Raw genomic sequence first — 17694 nt, forward strand, 5'->3', positions numbered from 1 at the left:
ACAAAGTTAACTGGAGGCAAATAACTTCAAAGAGGGCTCATTTACTCAACTCTACAAGCAGCCAATCATGTTTTGCCAACCCTGGACGTTCCTTCACCTTTACCTCAGGGGTTGGTGAAACTGACTTTTTAAACCTTCAGCCTGTGCCTAATAGAGCAAGTTCTTGAAGGAAATTTGTGCAAAACTGGAGCATGAAAAGGAAAATAATGACACCAGTATCAACTCAATTCTGTCATAAAACATTGCAACTTGGAGGCACGATTCAATAATGTTGTCATTATGTAATATGTTGCAATCAAATTCACGATGAAAGAGCAAAATGGGTCATGGTCAGGGTCTTTGCGCTCAGCAGCTTCATTCTGTGCAAAGGACATTGATTGTCATGCGCTCACAACAGCGCGGCCTCGCCTCGACCTGTGCCACGTGGAACTTGCAGTAATATTCAGCCGCTGACGCTGCAGCATTTGCACCTGCACTGTAAGTTATCGGGCTTGGATTCAGCAGTTAGAACCAACTAATTGACTGCAAAGGATTTGCAAGCAAGTATTAAAAAGTGAAAGGTTGATTCATGATGGTGAAATTGTCCCATTACTTTTGGTCCCTTAAAAAGTGGGAAGTACAACAAAGTGTTTTAATTCTTATACTGTTTATCTGATTTGGATGAAAATAGCCTCAAATGAAAGCTGAAAATGTGCAGTTCAAGAACATATTGTTTGTTTAATTTCAAATCCATTTAGGTGTTGTTTAGAACAAAAAGATGGTGTCACAATATTTATGGGCCTGGTGTCATTTGGGCATTTGAATGTGTGGGTCATTGTCTATGCAGACAATGGGGACATGTCACTTGAAACGTACATGGAAACATGAAAAAAAACAAAAACGGCGATAACCAGCGCTCGAAACCATCACAAGGCGGTGCACTCCGATTGTGCGTCGTCTTCAAATTGCCTTCACGCGCCCCAACAACAGGCTCGCATGTGTGCGTTACTTGGAAATAAATATATAATTCTAAAGACGCCGATTGGCCACACTTGGTCTTATTAGCACGACGAGCGCTCCAAACCCCGCCAGTGCAGAATCCGGAGGTGTCGGAGGCGCGTCGACACGCGTGTCCGTGACTGGCTGCTGCGTGTGCGTAAAGGCGCAAAGTAACTTTCTCCCCGCAGCCCGCTCCGAGCTCACGGTTGTCAGTGCGCGGCGAGTTGGCTCCAGAGGCGGACCCATTTCTCTCTCTGCCGTCCCGATGGATACTATCAATATGCCGTTTATGACTTATAACCACTGGTGGATATTTCTGCTCTCCTTTCATCCGTTTCTTTGCGCCTCTCTGGCTCGGACCGAGGGGAATACGATCCGCTACCAGTGCAATGAGGAGGAGGCGGCGGGCACCGTGATCGGAAACCTGGCCAAGGACATGTCCTTGAGCCCGCCCCACTCCTCCAGGACCAATTTTCGGATGATGAGGCAGTTTAATGACTCGTTCATCCGGGTGAGGGAGAGCGACGGGCAGCTGAGCGTCGGCGAGCGGATGGACCGCGAAAGAATGTGCCGGCACACTCCACAGTGTCTCGTCACTTTTGATGTGGTCAATTTCTCCAAAGAGCGCTACAGATTGATTCACGTGGAGGTGGAGGTAAAAGACATCAACGACAACTCCCCGGAGTTTCCCAGCGCCGAGTCTGTGGTGGAGATCTCCGAGAACGCAGCCGTGGGCTCTCACATTCCTCTGGACCCGGCCGTGGACGCGGACGTGGGCTCCAACTACATCCAAAGCTATCAGATTTCCGTCAACAGTCACTTCACTATTGATGTGCTCCTGAGAGCGGATGGTGTGAAATATGCAGAATTGGTACTGATGAAAGAGCTCGACAGGGAGACCCAGGCATCGCTCTCCTTGGATCTGGTGGCCACAGACGGTGGGAACCCGTCCAGGTCCGGTTCCACCAAGATAACCATCAGAGTGACGGACTTTAACGACAACAGTCCGGTTTTTGATCAGAATAGTTTCTCGGTGAGTTTGCCGGAGGACGCGCCGGTTGGTAGTGTGATCCTGGACCTGAACGCCGAGGATGCCGACGAGGGTCCAAACGGCGAGGTGGTCTATGGTTTCGGAAAACAGGTTTCTCACGAGATCCGGGATCTTTTCCACGTGGATAACAAATCGGGCCGTCTGACCCTCAGGAGCCCGGTGGACTTTGAGGACAAGCGTACGTACGAGCTGGACGTGCAGGCCACCGACCTGGGCCCCAACCCGACCCCCTCGGTGTGCAAAATCGTCATCCACATCAGCGACGTCAACGACAACGCGCCGGGCATCAGCATCACCCCCATGACCTCCATCACCACCGGCACGGCACACATCAGCGAAGCAGCGGAAAAAGACAGCCTGGTGGCCTTGGTCACCACCTCGGACCGGGACTCCGGGATCAACAGCCAGGTCCACTGCACCCTTTACGGCCACGACCACTTTAAGCTACGGCAAGCCTACGAGGACAGCTACATGATAGTGACGGCAGCTCCGTTGGACCGCGAAAGGATCAGCGAGTACAACCTCACTGTCATGGCCGAGGACTTTGGGTCGCCCCCTCTCCGAAAAATCACCCAGTACACCATCCGGATCAGCGACGAGAACGACAACGCCCCGCACTTCACCAAACCCGTGTACGAGGTGTCTGTGGCAGAAAACAACGCCCCGGGCGCCTACCTCGCCAACGTGGAGGCCACAGACGCCGATTTGGGCCACAACGGTAAAATCACCTACAGACTCGTGGACAGTCTGATTATGGGGTCCCCCGTCAACACCTTTGTCTCACTTAATTCTGTGTCGGGGTCCATCTACGCCCTACGAAGTTTCAACTACGAGGTCATGAGGCAGTTGGACGTGCACGTCCAAGCCAGCGACGGCGGCTCCCCACAGCTGCAGAGCACGGCCGTCATCCGGTTAAAAATAGTCGATCAGAATGACAATGAGCCTTCTATCATCGAGCCGCCTCTGTACAAAGGCTCCGCAGACGTCTTCCTGCCTAAGGACGCCCCTGCCGGTTACGTAGTCACACACATAAAGGCCACAGACGCAGACGAGGGCCTGAACGCGCAGTTGTCCTACAAGATCACGGAAGGGGGGCTGCTGGGCTTCTCGGTAGACAAAGACACCGGGAAGGTGCACGTGAGCCGACAGCTGACGTACGACCTCACCGACAATGTCAAAGTGGTGGTGTCGGTCAGCGACAACGGCTCACCTTCGCTGACCTCCACGGCAATCATACACTTCAACTTCATCGAGGGGACCGTCCCCAGCGCGCCTTCGTCCGCTCAGGACGGCGACGAGTATCTCTTCGAGTGGGACACGTCCGTGGCCGTCATCATCGTCCTGGCGGGGAGCTGCTCCCTCCTCCTGCTGGCTATCATTCTCATCACAACCATTTGCAGCCGCCGCAGGAAGGAGACGAGGGAGGGCTACGACGAGAGAGAGGAGGTGCCCAAAAAGGCGGAGGGTGCGGAGAGCGCTCGCGTGGACGCGCTGATCGGAGGCCACATGGGAAAAGCCTTCGAGCCGCACCCCTTTCCCGAGCAGCCGCCCGTGGCCGCCAGCAACGTGGTGGAGATGACGTGCGAGGACGGGCACCAGGCGGCGGGTGTCTTTGAGCCCAACAACAGGGTCATGGAGGGCAAATTAAAGGCAAGTTGGTCATGGGATAGGAAGTCACTGATGGTGTAGTGCAGGGGTCACCAATTCTGGTCCTGGCAGACCCTATTCCTGCATGTTTTAGATATTTCCCTTCTCCAACATACTTGATTCAAATGACCAGCTCATCAGCAATCTTTGCAGAAGCCTGATAATGGTCCTGATCATTTGAATCAGGTGTTTGGAAGAGGGAACTATCTCAAACTTGCAGGGTAGGGGCCCTTGAAGTTTGGTGTTGGTGACCCCTGGTGTAGTGGTACATTTACCACTAAATGGGCTGTAAATGTGTTTGTCGCTACACTGTTTAAAAAAAATAAAAAATAAAAAAGTTTGGTGAAATCAACACTTCAAGGCAACAAACTGATAAAATTGCGAGTTCAATTCAACTAAATATTTTAAGTGAAAAGTGAAACTTGCCTCAAATTTCCCAACAGAATTTTTTTGTCCCCCCCAACTTCTAGTGATGGAAAAATGAAGTTTCATGAACCACTTGCTCTGTATATATTTTACTCCTCTAGATGGTGCTCTTGGTTTAAAGATAAACGCTAGTGCAATGGAAATTGATTCAATTTCCACTGCATATTTAGAGGAGTCGAAACGTGTCGCAAATGCTTCAGGAAGCTTCATTTTCCCATCACGAAATGAAACTAAAGACAACTTGTAAAATTGTTTTGGAGCAAACAAATTTTAAGCTGCTTCAATGTAGCTCATTCACGAAGAAGGGAAATTTAAGCTTCATGAAGCACTTACGATACTTTTTGGCACCTCTAAATGGCACTCTTGGTTTAAACATGCAGTGGAAATGTAATCAATTTCCAATGCACTCGCAAGCCTTTATCTTTAAACCAACGTCATCAACTAGAGGAGTCAAAAAATATGAGTGCTTCATGAAGCTTCATTTTCCCATCCCGGATGGCAAAATGATAGTGGTGGGAAAATGAAGGTTCATGAAGCACTTGTTAAAAAAAAAATAAAAAATAAAAAATTGTTTTAACTCCTCTAGATGTCGCTCATGGAAATTAATTACTTTTCCACTGCACCTTTAAACCCAGAGCACCATCTAGAGGAGAAAAGTGGTTCATGAAGCTTCATTTTCCCATCACTAATTGACAGCTATATATGTCCAAGATCCATTTTAGCTGGGTTGGCAGTGAATGAGTTTTGATGATATATTTTCATGAGATGACACTTTGCCACTATGTATAGTAGTCAATGTAGTTTGTATTACAGTGCAAATTCACCGTCCCCTCAAAATAACTCAACACACAACCAGCAATCTAAACTACTGGCAACAAAAGTGACTGCACCCCTAAGTGAAAATTAGACCCAAAGCAATTGACTTAGTGTTTGCAATTTCTCAAGTGTCAATGTGGGAGCAGGTGTATTAAATGACTGTTGTAGCCCCCCAAAATGGAAGTTGTGTTTTGTTCTTGGCGACCAATCAAGGCTGTAAGTCTGCCTTTGCTCCCTGCCACTGAGTCTAAGTGATTGTGATTGGCCGGTGACCAATCCAGGGTGGAACCAGCTGCGATAAACCCCAGCTCACCCGTCACCTTGAAGAGGTTAACACTGTTTGAATCATTGGATCTTGAAAATAATGAAAGTGTTTCTTCATTTCTTCTCTCTTGTGACTTTCAGGGCTATTCCACTCTACCCGGCTACGGCAAAGAAGCCGTCAGACCAATAACAATATGGAAGGGTAATTCGTTCACAACAATCTCAGCGAGGGACCCTCACATCAGCGGCAAGGACAGCGGCAAAGGGGACAGTGACTTTAACGACAGCGATTCCGACATAAGCGGGGACGTGCACAAAAAAGACTCGCCCCCCACCAACGGTGAGCGTCGTCGCACGGCGGTAATTATCTCGCATCAAGGTCAAACAACCAATGCCGTTCTCCCCGCAGCTCTGTGGGCGTGCACCAGCGAGTGCAAAGTGCTGGGCCACTCGGACAGATGCTGGAGCCCGTCGGCCACCAGGCCCAACACCAGCGTGGCCTCCGGGTCCAACCTCTCAACCTTCTCTAAGACGGCTTCGCTTCCTCGGGACAGCAGGAGGGAACACTACTATCCGTCGCATGTGCCCAAAGGCAACGGCCTGCAAAGCGTGTACGAAAAAGTCCAACACCAGGAGTTCGATTATATCCTCGTCGGCCCACCCACACCGGCCAGAATTCAGGAAACAGACGAGATCTCCATCCCGGAGTACACAAACTCTTAAAAACCTTTCATTGTACAGTCCATCTTAACTGTGTGTTGTGATTGGTTGTATGTCATTTGTCTGTTGGCCTATCTTAGTGTAAGATCATGTGTAATATGCAAAATTTTGTACATTAATAATATATTTTTCATAAGGCTTCAGTGTAAATGATGATGACTTTTATTATGACTTTTCAAGAGCATGTGTTATTTAAAAGGGATATGGGGCATCAAGGGGCTCTTCTGCTGTGAAAAACAATCAATATGAACAATGTCAGTGGTATTTTTTTTTTCCTGGTCACGTTGTTGCACAAATAAAAAGTGAAAAATGAATGCTTGTCTTACTCATCGATAACCTTGATATATCTTATGGGATATTTGATGACAGGATCTGATCCAAAATCATAGAAAGCTGATATGTTTATTTGTTTAAAATAGCCCCAAAACATTCCACAAATATGGCCGCCCTACTGCAGTAAAAAAAATAAAAATAATAATTAATATTTAAAAAATCCATTCATTATCCAAAACACTTTTCCTCACAAGGGAAACTCCCTTAGCAGGTAAACGAGCACCATGGGAGCTAGCCAGGGAGCTAGCAAGCTAGCACCTGTGTGTAAAGACAAATTGTGATCGGGTTTTTACTTTCTGGACCTGGATTTGCCACTTTCGCTTGTGCGCAATATTTAATAAACACCAAGGTAAAATGAGAAAAGTAACACATTTCTTATCTAACGTTGCATTTTGTTGTCGCCTCGGAGCGACGTCATCTGAATGTGCTTTTCTATTGTGAAAATGCTGTTAATTTGCCAAGTATACATTTAAATGGAGAAACTCAGAAACGGGGGTCTGTGGGTGTACTGTGCAGTCAGGATGAATGGGTGGGTGTGACCCCAGATAACTTTTTTTTTTTACTGTACTAGAATAAAGTGTAATTGCACATCCACTACAGTAGGTGTCAGTGGCGTTCTCACTGCCAGAGACTGTGCGAGAAGTAGCCTATTAGCTTCTCAATTTTATAGACTCATCCATCCATTTTCCAAACCGCTGAGTTTGGGGCAAAATATTTTCTTCCTACCAGGGTTATTATAGTTTTGGAATTTTCATTTTAATTAGTTTTTATTTTGTTTAAATTTTTTTTTAAAAAAAAAAATTTAAGTTAGTTTTAAATAATTTTGAGGGTGGTTTTGTTAGTTTATATTAGTTTTAGTTATTTAAAAAATGCTTGGTTTTAGTTAGTTTCAGTATTAGTTTTTAATTTTTATTTATTTATGTGTATTACTTTTGCGCAGAGGTGGCAAATCTAGGTCCAGAAATTAAACCCTGCCACAGTTTGGCTTTAGCCATTGATAGCTAGCTAGCTCCCTAGCAGGTAAACGAGCACCATGGGAGCTAGCCAGGGAACTAGCTAGCTAGCTACCTAGGGTTTAAAGCCAAACGGTGATAGGATTTAACTTTCTGGACCTGGATTTGCCACCTCTGCTTGTGCGCACTATTTAATAAACACCAATGTCAAATGAGAAAAGTAACTAATTTCTTACCTAGCGTTGCATTTCGTTGTTGCCTCGGAGCGACGTCATCTAAAGGTGATTTTCTATTGGCTGCTCCTAGATGACATCACTTCTGTGTGACACTTTCAAACGTCCTTATTCCGGTTAAATAAATATACTTAAAATCATGCCCAAAGGTGCATTAAATTAATTACCAAAGACTAAAACAAAGGACATTTTTAGTTATTTTTTTTTTAAGTTTTGTAAACATAAAATGTAGTTTCAGTTAGTTTTCTTCTTTTTTTTTTTTAAAGCATTTTCGTTTTTATTTTATTTTATTAATGTTTTTTTTTTTTTGATTTTTTTTTTTTTTTCGTGTGTGTGTTAGTTTTCTTTAACTAAAATAAGCCTGCTTCCTACTGGGGGCCATAACAAAAAAATATTGAGAAGCACTGAAATAACCTCAAATGCAAAGCTGCACAAACACACACACATACAAAAAAAAAACTAAACTAATTTACTGTAAAAATGCCATAATTTGCCCAAACTGTACGAGAGATAAAAACCTTGAAAGAAATTAAATTGCTCTACTGAATTTCTTTTTTTTGCGGTCCAAGTCCTACAAAATTCTCATCTGATGCTATAATGTGTTATTCCTGTAATTACTCATTCATTTATTTATTTTCAATATGCCCATTTCCCAACCATTACAGTTCATTACTTTTTGCACAGAAGCCCACAAACCGATTGTGAGAAAAGGCTAAATAACCTCATCTGGCTCCTAAATGTGGTCTTGTGCTAAACTGATAACATGCACAAGACAGTGTCATAGTCATTCCGCGTGCTGCCTTCAATTTGCATGCAAATACTGCGTTGTTGATCAAATGCGCTTCACAATTGCATTTTTTTTCTCCAAAGGTCAAATAACTCCATCACCTTTCTGATTGCCTTCCAGCATACCAATTATCCAGAAAATGAGGTTCAATCTGTTTCCAAGCAACAGCAGCACTGCATATTTGACTCTCTTACCCTGTTTGTTTTTTTTCCCTTTCCGTTCCTTGCCATTTAAAGGCATGAGCGAGATCATGTGACTGGCCCCGACCGCCGAGTCGGCGTTCCAAGCGCAACCTTAATGAATTAAGCCCGGTGCTTGTGTTTGATTGTGCATGCAGACGCTACGACGCAGTGCTGCGGATCACAGAGCTCATTAAACTATTAAGAGGATAAAGGCAGCATTAATCACACTGGAGCACACAAACTGAAACAAGCTTTCCGCCTCCGCAGTGGTGACACTTATCACTCAGTTCAGGCCTTTCTCCACCCTCTCCACAAAAAAAAAAAGTGGTTTTAGTTTGGCACTGCTGCACGACCCGCCCTGAGGTAACATCAAGGGGAAAAGAATTCCTCTGCACGTCATTCACACTGACCTGTCAAGAAGAAAGTTGAAGCACAGCGGCCATCTCCGAAGAGAAGCTGCAGGAGAGTTTTCAGGGAGGCCGAGTGGCTGGGCGACAATGGAAGGACACCAAAAAACTCAACAAATTGCTGCTTTTGAGCCTTTCGCACATCGGGTAAGACAAACTGTCGCCTTCAGGGGTGAGACAGTACAGGTGTTATGCTGTGACGAATGTGTCTCACTTGGTTCTTTTGAAATCGGCAAAGGTCAAAACTCCCGCAGGGAGCGGTGGGCTGCTGAGATATGGAGCTGTGGCTCTTTCCGTTGGCGCCGTGTTGATGCTCTGCGCCTCCATGGCCGCTCTACTCTTAAGGAAGGAAAATGAGAGGAATGTAAGTGTCCGCTGTGGTATTTTCGTAACGATAAAGCTAAGTGAAGACCCAAAAGTGAAATGCTCATGGAAGGTGTTTTGCTACTTACACTTAATCGGTTCACAAAATATTTATTTACAAATAATGTATATGTGTACATCTATCTCAAAATGATCAAATAGATCATAGTGATAAACTTGCGTATCCACCGTTTTGTTTTGTTTTTAGAATTTTGGTGTGTTGTGAGATTTTTCTTATGTAAAATACTGTAAATGCAATAAAGATGCAGTAGACAACATTCAACCATATCTGAGCAAAATGGATATGAAATTAAGCAATAGTAGCATAGCCACAAATTGTATTCAAACAGTAAGTAATTCGTTGAATAATAAAAATTAAGTATTCAATGAAAAAAAATACTCAAGTATTGACTAACTGTTGAGTAACTTTAGATTTGTTTTGAAGAAAAACATGAACGTCAACTTGGCAGAAATATAACATGGAAATGTTCAAAATGTCCAACAATGTCACTAAGGATGGGGAAGTACCTTTTTTTTTTTAAGGTATTAGTACTCGCAACCTTTTTTTTTCTTGTCCCCGTTTTACGATCTTAGGAACTAGAAATTAGAAGAATAGAAACTTACCATTAATTTCATGCGTTTTTAAGGGAAATGCTATTTTGGGAAATATAGGTCTTTCTTTAACCTTATATCTGTCATTGTTTTTTGTGGAAATTCTATATATCAAAAATACTAGTGGTATCAGTACTTGGTAACAGTGACTACTCAATAATTGACTGATCGTACTGGTATCGGTCTGAAAAAACCCCGTAATTAATTAATTACATCGATATTTAGAAAAAAATAAAGAAATGGATGGATGGAATAATAAAGCTAACAAAAATGAAATCAAATTCTGCCACAAGAAATTGGCTCCATTTAACTTTCTTCATTTATAATCATAAAACAGCACAATAGGGTCACCAAGCAGAGATTACATATAGTCGTCCATTTCTTTGTTGTTTTTACCAGGGTTCATCGAATATTTGTCACTTTGAAAAGTTAGCTTCTGCATGAAAGCGCAAGGACTTGCGACTTGTGCGCTTAGTTCCGTTGGATTGGTGAAACTGTCATGTGATAGCACCCAAAGGTGAAAATCTCGCCGACAAGCAATAATAGATTAATAAAAATAAAAGTCAATGCAATGGCGTAAAAATACAGTCTCTTCTTAACAAAAAACGTTCAAGTAAATGTATGTTGCATTAATATTACTCTGACTGAGTAGGATGACTGGTGGTGATCATAATTTTAACCCCCCCCCCCCCAGAAAAAAAATCATTATTTCCGAGTGTGCAGGATCATTTTTTTGTGGTTAGCACATCCGCCTTGCATTAGGCTAGCAAACAGTCCAGGGTGTACCCCATCTCTCCACCAAAATCAGCCGCATTGCTCACTTACAGTATCCGGCCATTTTAAGAGGAATCCAGAGTTGCACATTTTCCCCTCTGACACGATAAGAGTATGTGAATGGACAGAGTGATGCGCAAGACAAACTCAGACTTGTTTTGACTTCAACTCTGCTAAAAATAAGATGAAGTGCAGTGTCCAAAAAAAAGAGAAAAAAAAGCCCAACACTGGATAATACAGACGAGACCCATGATACGGATCCTTTTGTTAGAGGGTTCAAGTGCTGGCAACCCATTTGATACCACGACATTGACTCAATTCATAAGGTTTCTTAACATGAAGTGCTAGTAAAATAATTTTTAGGGCACCAGGAAGTGTGCAGGCCATTTTAGAAACATTGTATTTATTATTATTCTTTCAGTGAACAAATCTAATTCACAAATTTTGCAAGTGTGTGTGTTATCTGCTGAAATAACATCTTCTAGGGGCTGTAGTTCTTGTAAAGCCGGGGAAAAAATAGCAGTTTCTCAAACTAAAAACAGGACTCATGCAAAAGTTTCAAGTCTCCTTGTCTGAAAATAAACAGGATTACTACCATTTTGGTTTAAAGCAGCCATTTTGTCTCAATTTCAGGCCTTATGCTTTGACGAATTGGCCCAAATGAGCCCCAATCAGGAGAATCCAAGACAGATGGGTGCTGCTAAATCATAAATTTGAAGGCACAGCTGCTGGTCAGTGTGTCTGTGTTGTCACGCCCTCTCCCATTCCCACACGTGCAATGTGTATGTTGTATATATGTCATTATTGTGTTACTACTATGTGCATGTTTTTTTTGTGCTCCCGCTGAAAGGGGGACAGATTGGGCCTTTTTCCCCCTCTCACGTTTACTTTTTTCCCAAGAAACTCTGGACGCTAAGTAGCGAACCGCCAGGCTTCCCATGTTGTTGGTCATTGTTATTTATGTTTCTCGGATGGAAGAAAAATTCCTTCTGTGTTTTTACATACTTGGTCAATAAATCAGATTTTGATTTAATTTGGTAATAGTCAGATTCATGCGTTTGCATAGTGATAGGTGGAGTAGTAACAGTAGGAGCTCCTGGAAAGATGCTACAACAACCTTGTAGTCATCTAAAGCGAGCTGCTTTGGTTGTGAAGTGCGCCTCCCGGGTCCAACAATGTAAAACAGAATCGAACTGTTTTCACTGCGACGTTGTTTTATAAAGCAAAAAATAATGAGGCCTGCTTGTCAATCACCTTAATGCAAATGCGAAATGTGCGTTTTGAAATACAGTATGCTTGCCAAAGCACATCAAATGCTTTTCAGCCTACCTCATATTTCCATATTGACTCACATCTTAATGAGCTCACCTGTAAGGCAAAGATCAGCGTCGGCCTCACCCCCAACGGCGCCACCTCGCGCGGTTCCTGCTGAGCACAAAGCACACAAGACTTCTTGAATGCAAGCCAACGCGATGAAAGTAAAAGCAACGGCGCGCTTGTTTCCGTCCGCCGCCTCCCACTCGACTAATGAGTCGTTTAACGCCCTGTGTTGAACGCTCGCAGGTGTACAGCGCTCATTACAGCATGAACATCAACGGGGAGGTGAGAGAGGGCTCGGTGGAAATCGATTCCGACGACAACGTGGAGAGGTTCAAAACGGGCAGCGGCGACGAAGAGGCGGTGGAGATTCACGACTTTCAAAGCGTGAGTGACTTTGTCCCGTTGCGAAAACGGTCCGGCGGACATTCCGTCGGTGTGCTTTCGCGCAACTGTGAGTGTAAACATGGCATCTTTGTGATTTGGCGCAGGGAATAACTGCAATCCGATTCTTCGGGGGAGACAAGTGTTATATAAAATCCCAAATCAAAGGCAACCTTCCTCGCCTGGGAGCTCACAACAAAGACTCACTGATGTCTGACCTGGTATACGCGTTCTGCCGTCTCTTGAATGTCACAATTTCCTTTTTTTTTTCTCAGTCACTTTTCAGTCTTCCCGGCTTTTCCCAGAGACTTCTTGTGCTTGTCTTGGCAGACAGACGAAGACATGCCAGTGAGGTTTGATGACGAGTTCCTCATCTGGGTTTCTTCCGAGCAAGCGCTGAAGGACATCGCTTTCTTGAGCCCCAAGATTCTGGCTCTGTGCGGAGAGCTACCTATTTACTGGCTCCAACCGCTCATTCCCAAAGGTTTGCCTTCAGAAAGTGACTCACAGCATTCCAAAGTCTGGGGAAGAAGTGACCTGATATTGGACAGCTTTGGTCTATTTCAAAAGTCTTTCATAGTTGATCCCAAGGGGAACTCTGCTTGAGGGATCCTTATATGATTTGGCATTTAAAAAGTTGAACCACAGTCCAATCGGTGATGTGATGGTGGATAGCATAAAACATAAAAGTCGATATAGTCGCTCAGTACTTGCCAAACAACAATAACAGATTGTCTCAAATGCAGGACAGTTATATATAATTATTTGCACAAATTGGTTCATAACCACTCCGTCCAGGCAACGGATAATAACGGGAAGTATCGCAACCTACTAAATAAAATCAAGAATGGAGCTCATAAACACCAGACAAGTACTGAGACACTGCCGGAATCTTGACTTGCTAAGAATGTAAGTCGACTCATTTCCGGTAACCTCGTGGTTAATTTTCTAATGTTTGTCCAAATAATCATCAGAATATACGTCACGAGTCAAAGGAAAAAGCCAAAATGCATTAACCCTGTCTGGAAAGAGGTTGACTGAGGTGCAATGGCTCGCGTGCGTGGCATGCTGACCTCACACTCTTTTACAAAATACTATAAATTGATTAGATTACACTGTTGAACACATTTTTTTCTGTTGAGTTGGTCTGACAGCAATTTTTCTTTTTTTTTTACAAATCTGTGGGTGCAGAATCCAAAACTGATCTCGGTTTTTCTCTATCACTTGACGTTATTGAGTTATTGGATCGTGTTTTCTTGAAGCATAGGAAATTACGTGTGTGTATGTAAATAAAATATGAAGGTGGAATAGTTACAAGCATTGAAAACTAAAATACAAACAAACCGCATAAACAAAATATAACTTGTCCATGGTTACAAATAGTATTGTTCGATACCGATACTGGTATCGGCAGAGGCCCCGATACTGCATTACACAGTGGTATCGGTATCGGTGAGTACTAACAAGTAACATGCCGATACCATTAATTCTGACGCTAATATAGGACTTTAAATGCATTTTGTGTCTATATATATCCTATTGGCCCTTGAATGCGCCGAACCAATGGCAGGACAGCATTTTCATGTTGAGAAAAAAAAAACGTAGGTATCGGTATGGTATCGGCATCGGCATGCAAAGCTGGGTATCGGGCGCCAAAAAAACGGTATCGGAAAACCACTAGAAAGTTACTTAGCTTAGCAGTAGATGATTCCAATCATAATCAGCTCTTCTTACTACAGTCTTACTACAGCGAGTCCGATTTTTTTTTTTTTACTAAAGATGTGGAGAACTTGACATGCCAGAAAAAAAATGTTTTTATTTGAATCAACATAAAAATCTAACAGATTTTTTCCCCAGGGCCATTCTTCCGTCTCGTGTGTGACATTCACACAACAATTCTGTTATTCTTCCAGGCTTCAACATTAGGCAATAATTGAGACCGTATAAATTATAGGATATTTATTGTGTCTTGGGTTATCTCTGTCAGCAAATTTAAGTAGTTTAGCTTTTTCATATCCCTTCTCAGAGATACTGAGGCAAATATGTTGTGTCACGTGTGTGACATTTGACTTTGTAAGGTCTCAATTATTGCCTACGCTTGAAGCCTGAAAGAACAACAGAATTGTTGTGAGAATGTCACACATGTGATGGAAGAATGGCCCTTCAAATTGTTCCCCTGTGTGATTGGTAGTCAATAGTCATATTTTTTTATTTTTATTAACCCATATCTGCAAATGTTACTAATGTCAATTCTATCCTATTAACACAAATATTTCTATATTAAAGTCTGTACACAGTGAATGGCATGATGAGATCTATCATCTTTAAATTTGAAAAAAAAAAAGTCATCTTCTTCACTAAAACAAAACGGTCATCCCTAAATTTAGAGGGCATGACCTTTGAACACTATATAATATAACATATAGCATCGTTATCTCTCACAGTACAGTAGCTGTACACCGACATCAGACACTGATGCTATCCAAATCGCGATAAATTATACTTTCATGTACACAAAGACTGATGTGACTTTTTAAAATGATGTGCATCTCATTAATTGACTAGCTAATGTCAACCAGGAATAATAATCTACTAATCTATACGCCTTTGTCTTCTGAAATCGAATAAATTGGACCGCAAATGATTTTATGTTGTTTGTACTGTTGTTTTGCTGTTATGAAGCTCTTCCTAAGTGGTTGATGGCCCGCCATTGTAAGCTGCCGATGGTTTATTCAGGAGTCAATTGAGGCTTACACTATATGTCGACACACTTGTGCCACTCACAGAAGTGAATGAAACACATGTGAACACAAAACGACAAAGGCTGATGCATTGTATGAAAAAAACTTATCAAATATGCAAGGCCACTTCATATCACTGCCGCTAATTGAATAATTCACTACGTCTGAGGAGGTTCGAGCCCACGTAGGATTGCACGCGTTGGGCGTCTTGTGAACACTGACCCAATACTCTGGCCTCTCGTGGCTGCCCTGACAGATGGGGTGAGGAGGAAGAGGAGGAGGAGGGACTCGCAGCGGGCCAAGCGGCAGTCCCGTGTGGAGGTGTTGGAGGTGACGGCAAAGGAGGACTCCTCCAGGTCGGGGGAACGCGGAGGCGAGGAGGGGCTTCAGTCGGATGTGGGATCGGGATTCAACCCCGAGAATCCGTATCATGTGAGTGGAGCGCGTCCTACTGGGAAAAAAAAAAAGGCTTCAAAGCTGATGAATTTTACATGAGCCATCAAGAGGCGTTTACGGAGCCCTGCAGCAACCCTTGAAAGCAACATCAACCATTGAAACTTTACTGTTTTGTCAACACTTTTACACGGGACTGCTCTGCATGTGTCTTACAACAAAGAAGGTTGTAAAAGAAATAGCCTAGTTACCAAAACACTTGGAGACTGAATAATGAGATGAAATGGATGGATGGATGACGGAAAGACAAGACACACAGACAAAAGAAAGACTCCTGGACGGACAGACTCATAATAGCTGGATGGACAGACAGACAGGATGGACGGAAGGAAGGACAGTAGGACATATGGAACATGGGCGCATGGATGGAGCGACACAAGGACATAGTACTTAGAATAGAAGGATGATGATAGGTTATTAGGGACAGATGGACATGCAGACAGACAGACAGTTGAATAGTTGATTCCTGGATAGATAGACGGACAAATGATAGTAAGATGGATGGATGGATGGCGATAGATGAGTAGGACATAATGGTCAGACAACATATACTGCAGATCAGGGATGGGCAACTAGCAATGTCATTTAAAAAAAAATTTTTTTTGCAACCCCGAAAAATTGTTTAAAAAAAAAAAACGCTGATAAAAATTCAAAAGAAAATCCAAAAAAATAAATAAATAAACAAAAACATTTAAAAATGGAAAAAAAAAACCTTCAATATGCAAATCTGCGTGTGCCGAATCACAATTATGCAGGGATCGGCTGTAGTTTTAAGTTGTAATATCGGCACTCACCACTAGATGGCAAACATGGTTTTGTTGCCGTTACACTGGGTCTTATACTGCCCTATACTACAACTTGAGTAGGCCTAGTAATTTTTGTGCACATTTGTAATTAAATGTTGGACAAACATAATACCTCAATAATATAATTTTGAGTGAGATTATTTTTTTGTGTGAAAAATGTCACAAAATGACTTAATGGTGGTTTGCTGTTCAACAGTTGTGCCATCTTGTATGGTCATTTTTATCAGAGAGCCCTTCACACTAGGGAAAGAAAAAAAATCCCAGTATGTAGTTATTTTTTTTGTTTGCTTCAAACAACAAAGATAGTGTTTTTTTTTAGACAATCAGAAATTGCGAAATGTATCATGAAAAATAAAATATATTACAAGCACGTATTTTTAAAATGTCATTTTTGTCTGGTTCGGAAGTGCGTGGTCCTATGTAGCACTGGTGAGAAATTGTGGTCCCCTCCAAGTTGACCCTCCCTGATGAGAAATGTAGATAGGAGAGGTAGATCGGTAGGTGAACAGACCATAAACCATCAGGATGCAGACAACTGATAGTCAGAGACATGCGATAAAAAGTGGAAGAGACACCGAAAAACAGCAAAGGACAAAGTTTTATAAGTGTGGTGTTTAGTCTTAAGGCACTTAGCACAGCATCGAGCGGGTGATGGTGTGGCGTTAGCGACCCCAACTGCAGGTCACCCAGGCAACAGCTGCCACCCTAAGTTGTTGAACTTATATAAGTGATGCGAAAACTCCCATTGCTTATAAAAATTCATATTGCCTAAGAGAACCCCAGTCACATGTTTGGCCGGATGAGAGCTTTGGACTTTTTTTTTTTCTTCTTTTTTCAGACCATCTAAATTGCAAATGAGCATGAATTTTAAAAAAGATCGCTCATCAAAATTAACACCGCTTGAAAAACTTGCAGCGCGGCGGAGATACCGGGACCGTCGCTGGCGCCGGCGAGGGAGGCGGCGTGACCTTTGACTCCATGCTGGACCACCAGGGGATCTGCTGCGCCGAATGCCAGCGCGGCTACACGCACTGTCAGAGAATATGTGAGCCTCTGCGCGGCCACTGGCCCTGGCCGTACAACTACAGAGGATGCCAGGTAGCTTGCAGAGTCATTATGCCGTGTCGCTGGTGGGTGGCACGCATCTTAGGCATCGTGTAGACGCGCACGCAATGCACCCAAGATCCTAAAGGTCTTTAAAGTTTTTGCTTGTGTGCGGCTACACTTTCTTTTTCAGTTAGATTAGCAGAGGACTACTTGCAAGTGGGACATATAACCGGAAAGCAGGGCATGAAAATAATTGTGTGAATGCTGAGAAACAATCATGTATACTAGTGCTTAGAAATAGCCAGCCATTTTTATCCATCTAAGGGGGCGGCCATTTTGCCACTTGATGTTGACTGAAGATGACATCAATGTTGCTCAGGGCTCAGGCAACGACCAATCG

The 17694-nt window shown here is 43.2% G+C and overlaps 2 protein-coding genes across 2 annotated transcripts; both read left to right on the top strand.

Annotated features, from left to right (window-relative positions):
* Window positions 1-989: 989 nt before the first annotated feature.
* On the top strand, window positions 990-6177 carry pcdh8.2 (protocadherin 8, tandem duplication 2). The gene is made up of 3 exons (XM_077581017.1): window positions 990-3679; window positions 5324-5522; window positions 5592-6177. The coding sequence occupies exons 1-3, from the start codon at window positions 1244-1246 to the stop codon at window positions 5903-5905; spliced, it is 2949 nt and encodes a 982-aa protein (XP_077437143.1). The 5' UTR covers window positions 990-1243; the 3' UTR covers window positions 5906-6177.
* Window positions 6178-8887: 2710 nt separating this feature from the next.
* On the top strand, window positions 8888-17408 carry cnmd (chondromodulin). The gene is made up of 7 exons (XM_077580508.1): window positions 8888-8944; window positions 9036-9161; window positions 12110-12250; window positions 12355-12468; window positions 12578-12731; window positions 15245-15420; window positions 17163-17408. Exons 1-7 carry the CDS (start codon window positions 8888-8890, stop codon window positions 17406-17408), a joined length of 1014 nt encoding a protein of 337 aa, XP_077436634.1.
* The last annotated feature ends 286 nt before the right edge of the window (window positions 17409-17694 follow it).

Source organism: Vanacampus margaritifer, chromosome 11 (genome assembly GCF_051991255.1).
Source record: "Vanacampus margaritifer isolate UIUO_Vmar chromosome 11, RoL_Vmar_1.0, whole genome shotgun sequence".
Classification (NCBI taxonomy): Eukaryota; Metazoa; Chordata; class Actinopteri; order Syngnathiformes; family Syngnathidae; genus Vanacampus; species Vanacampus margaritifer.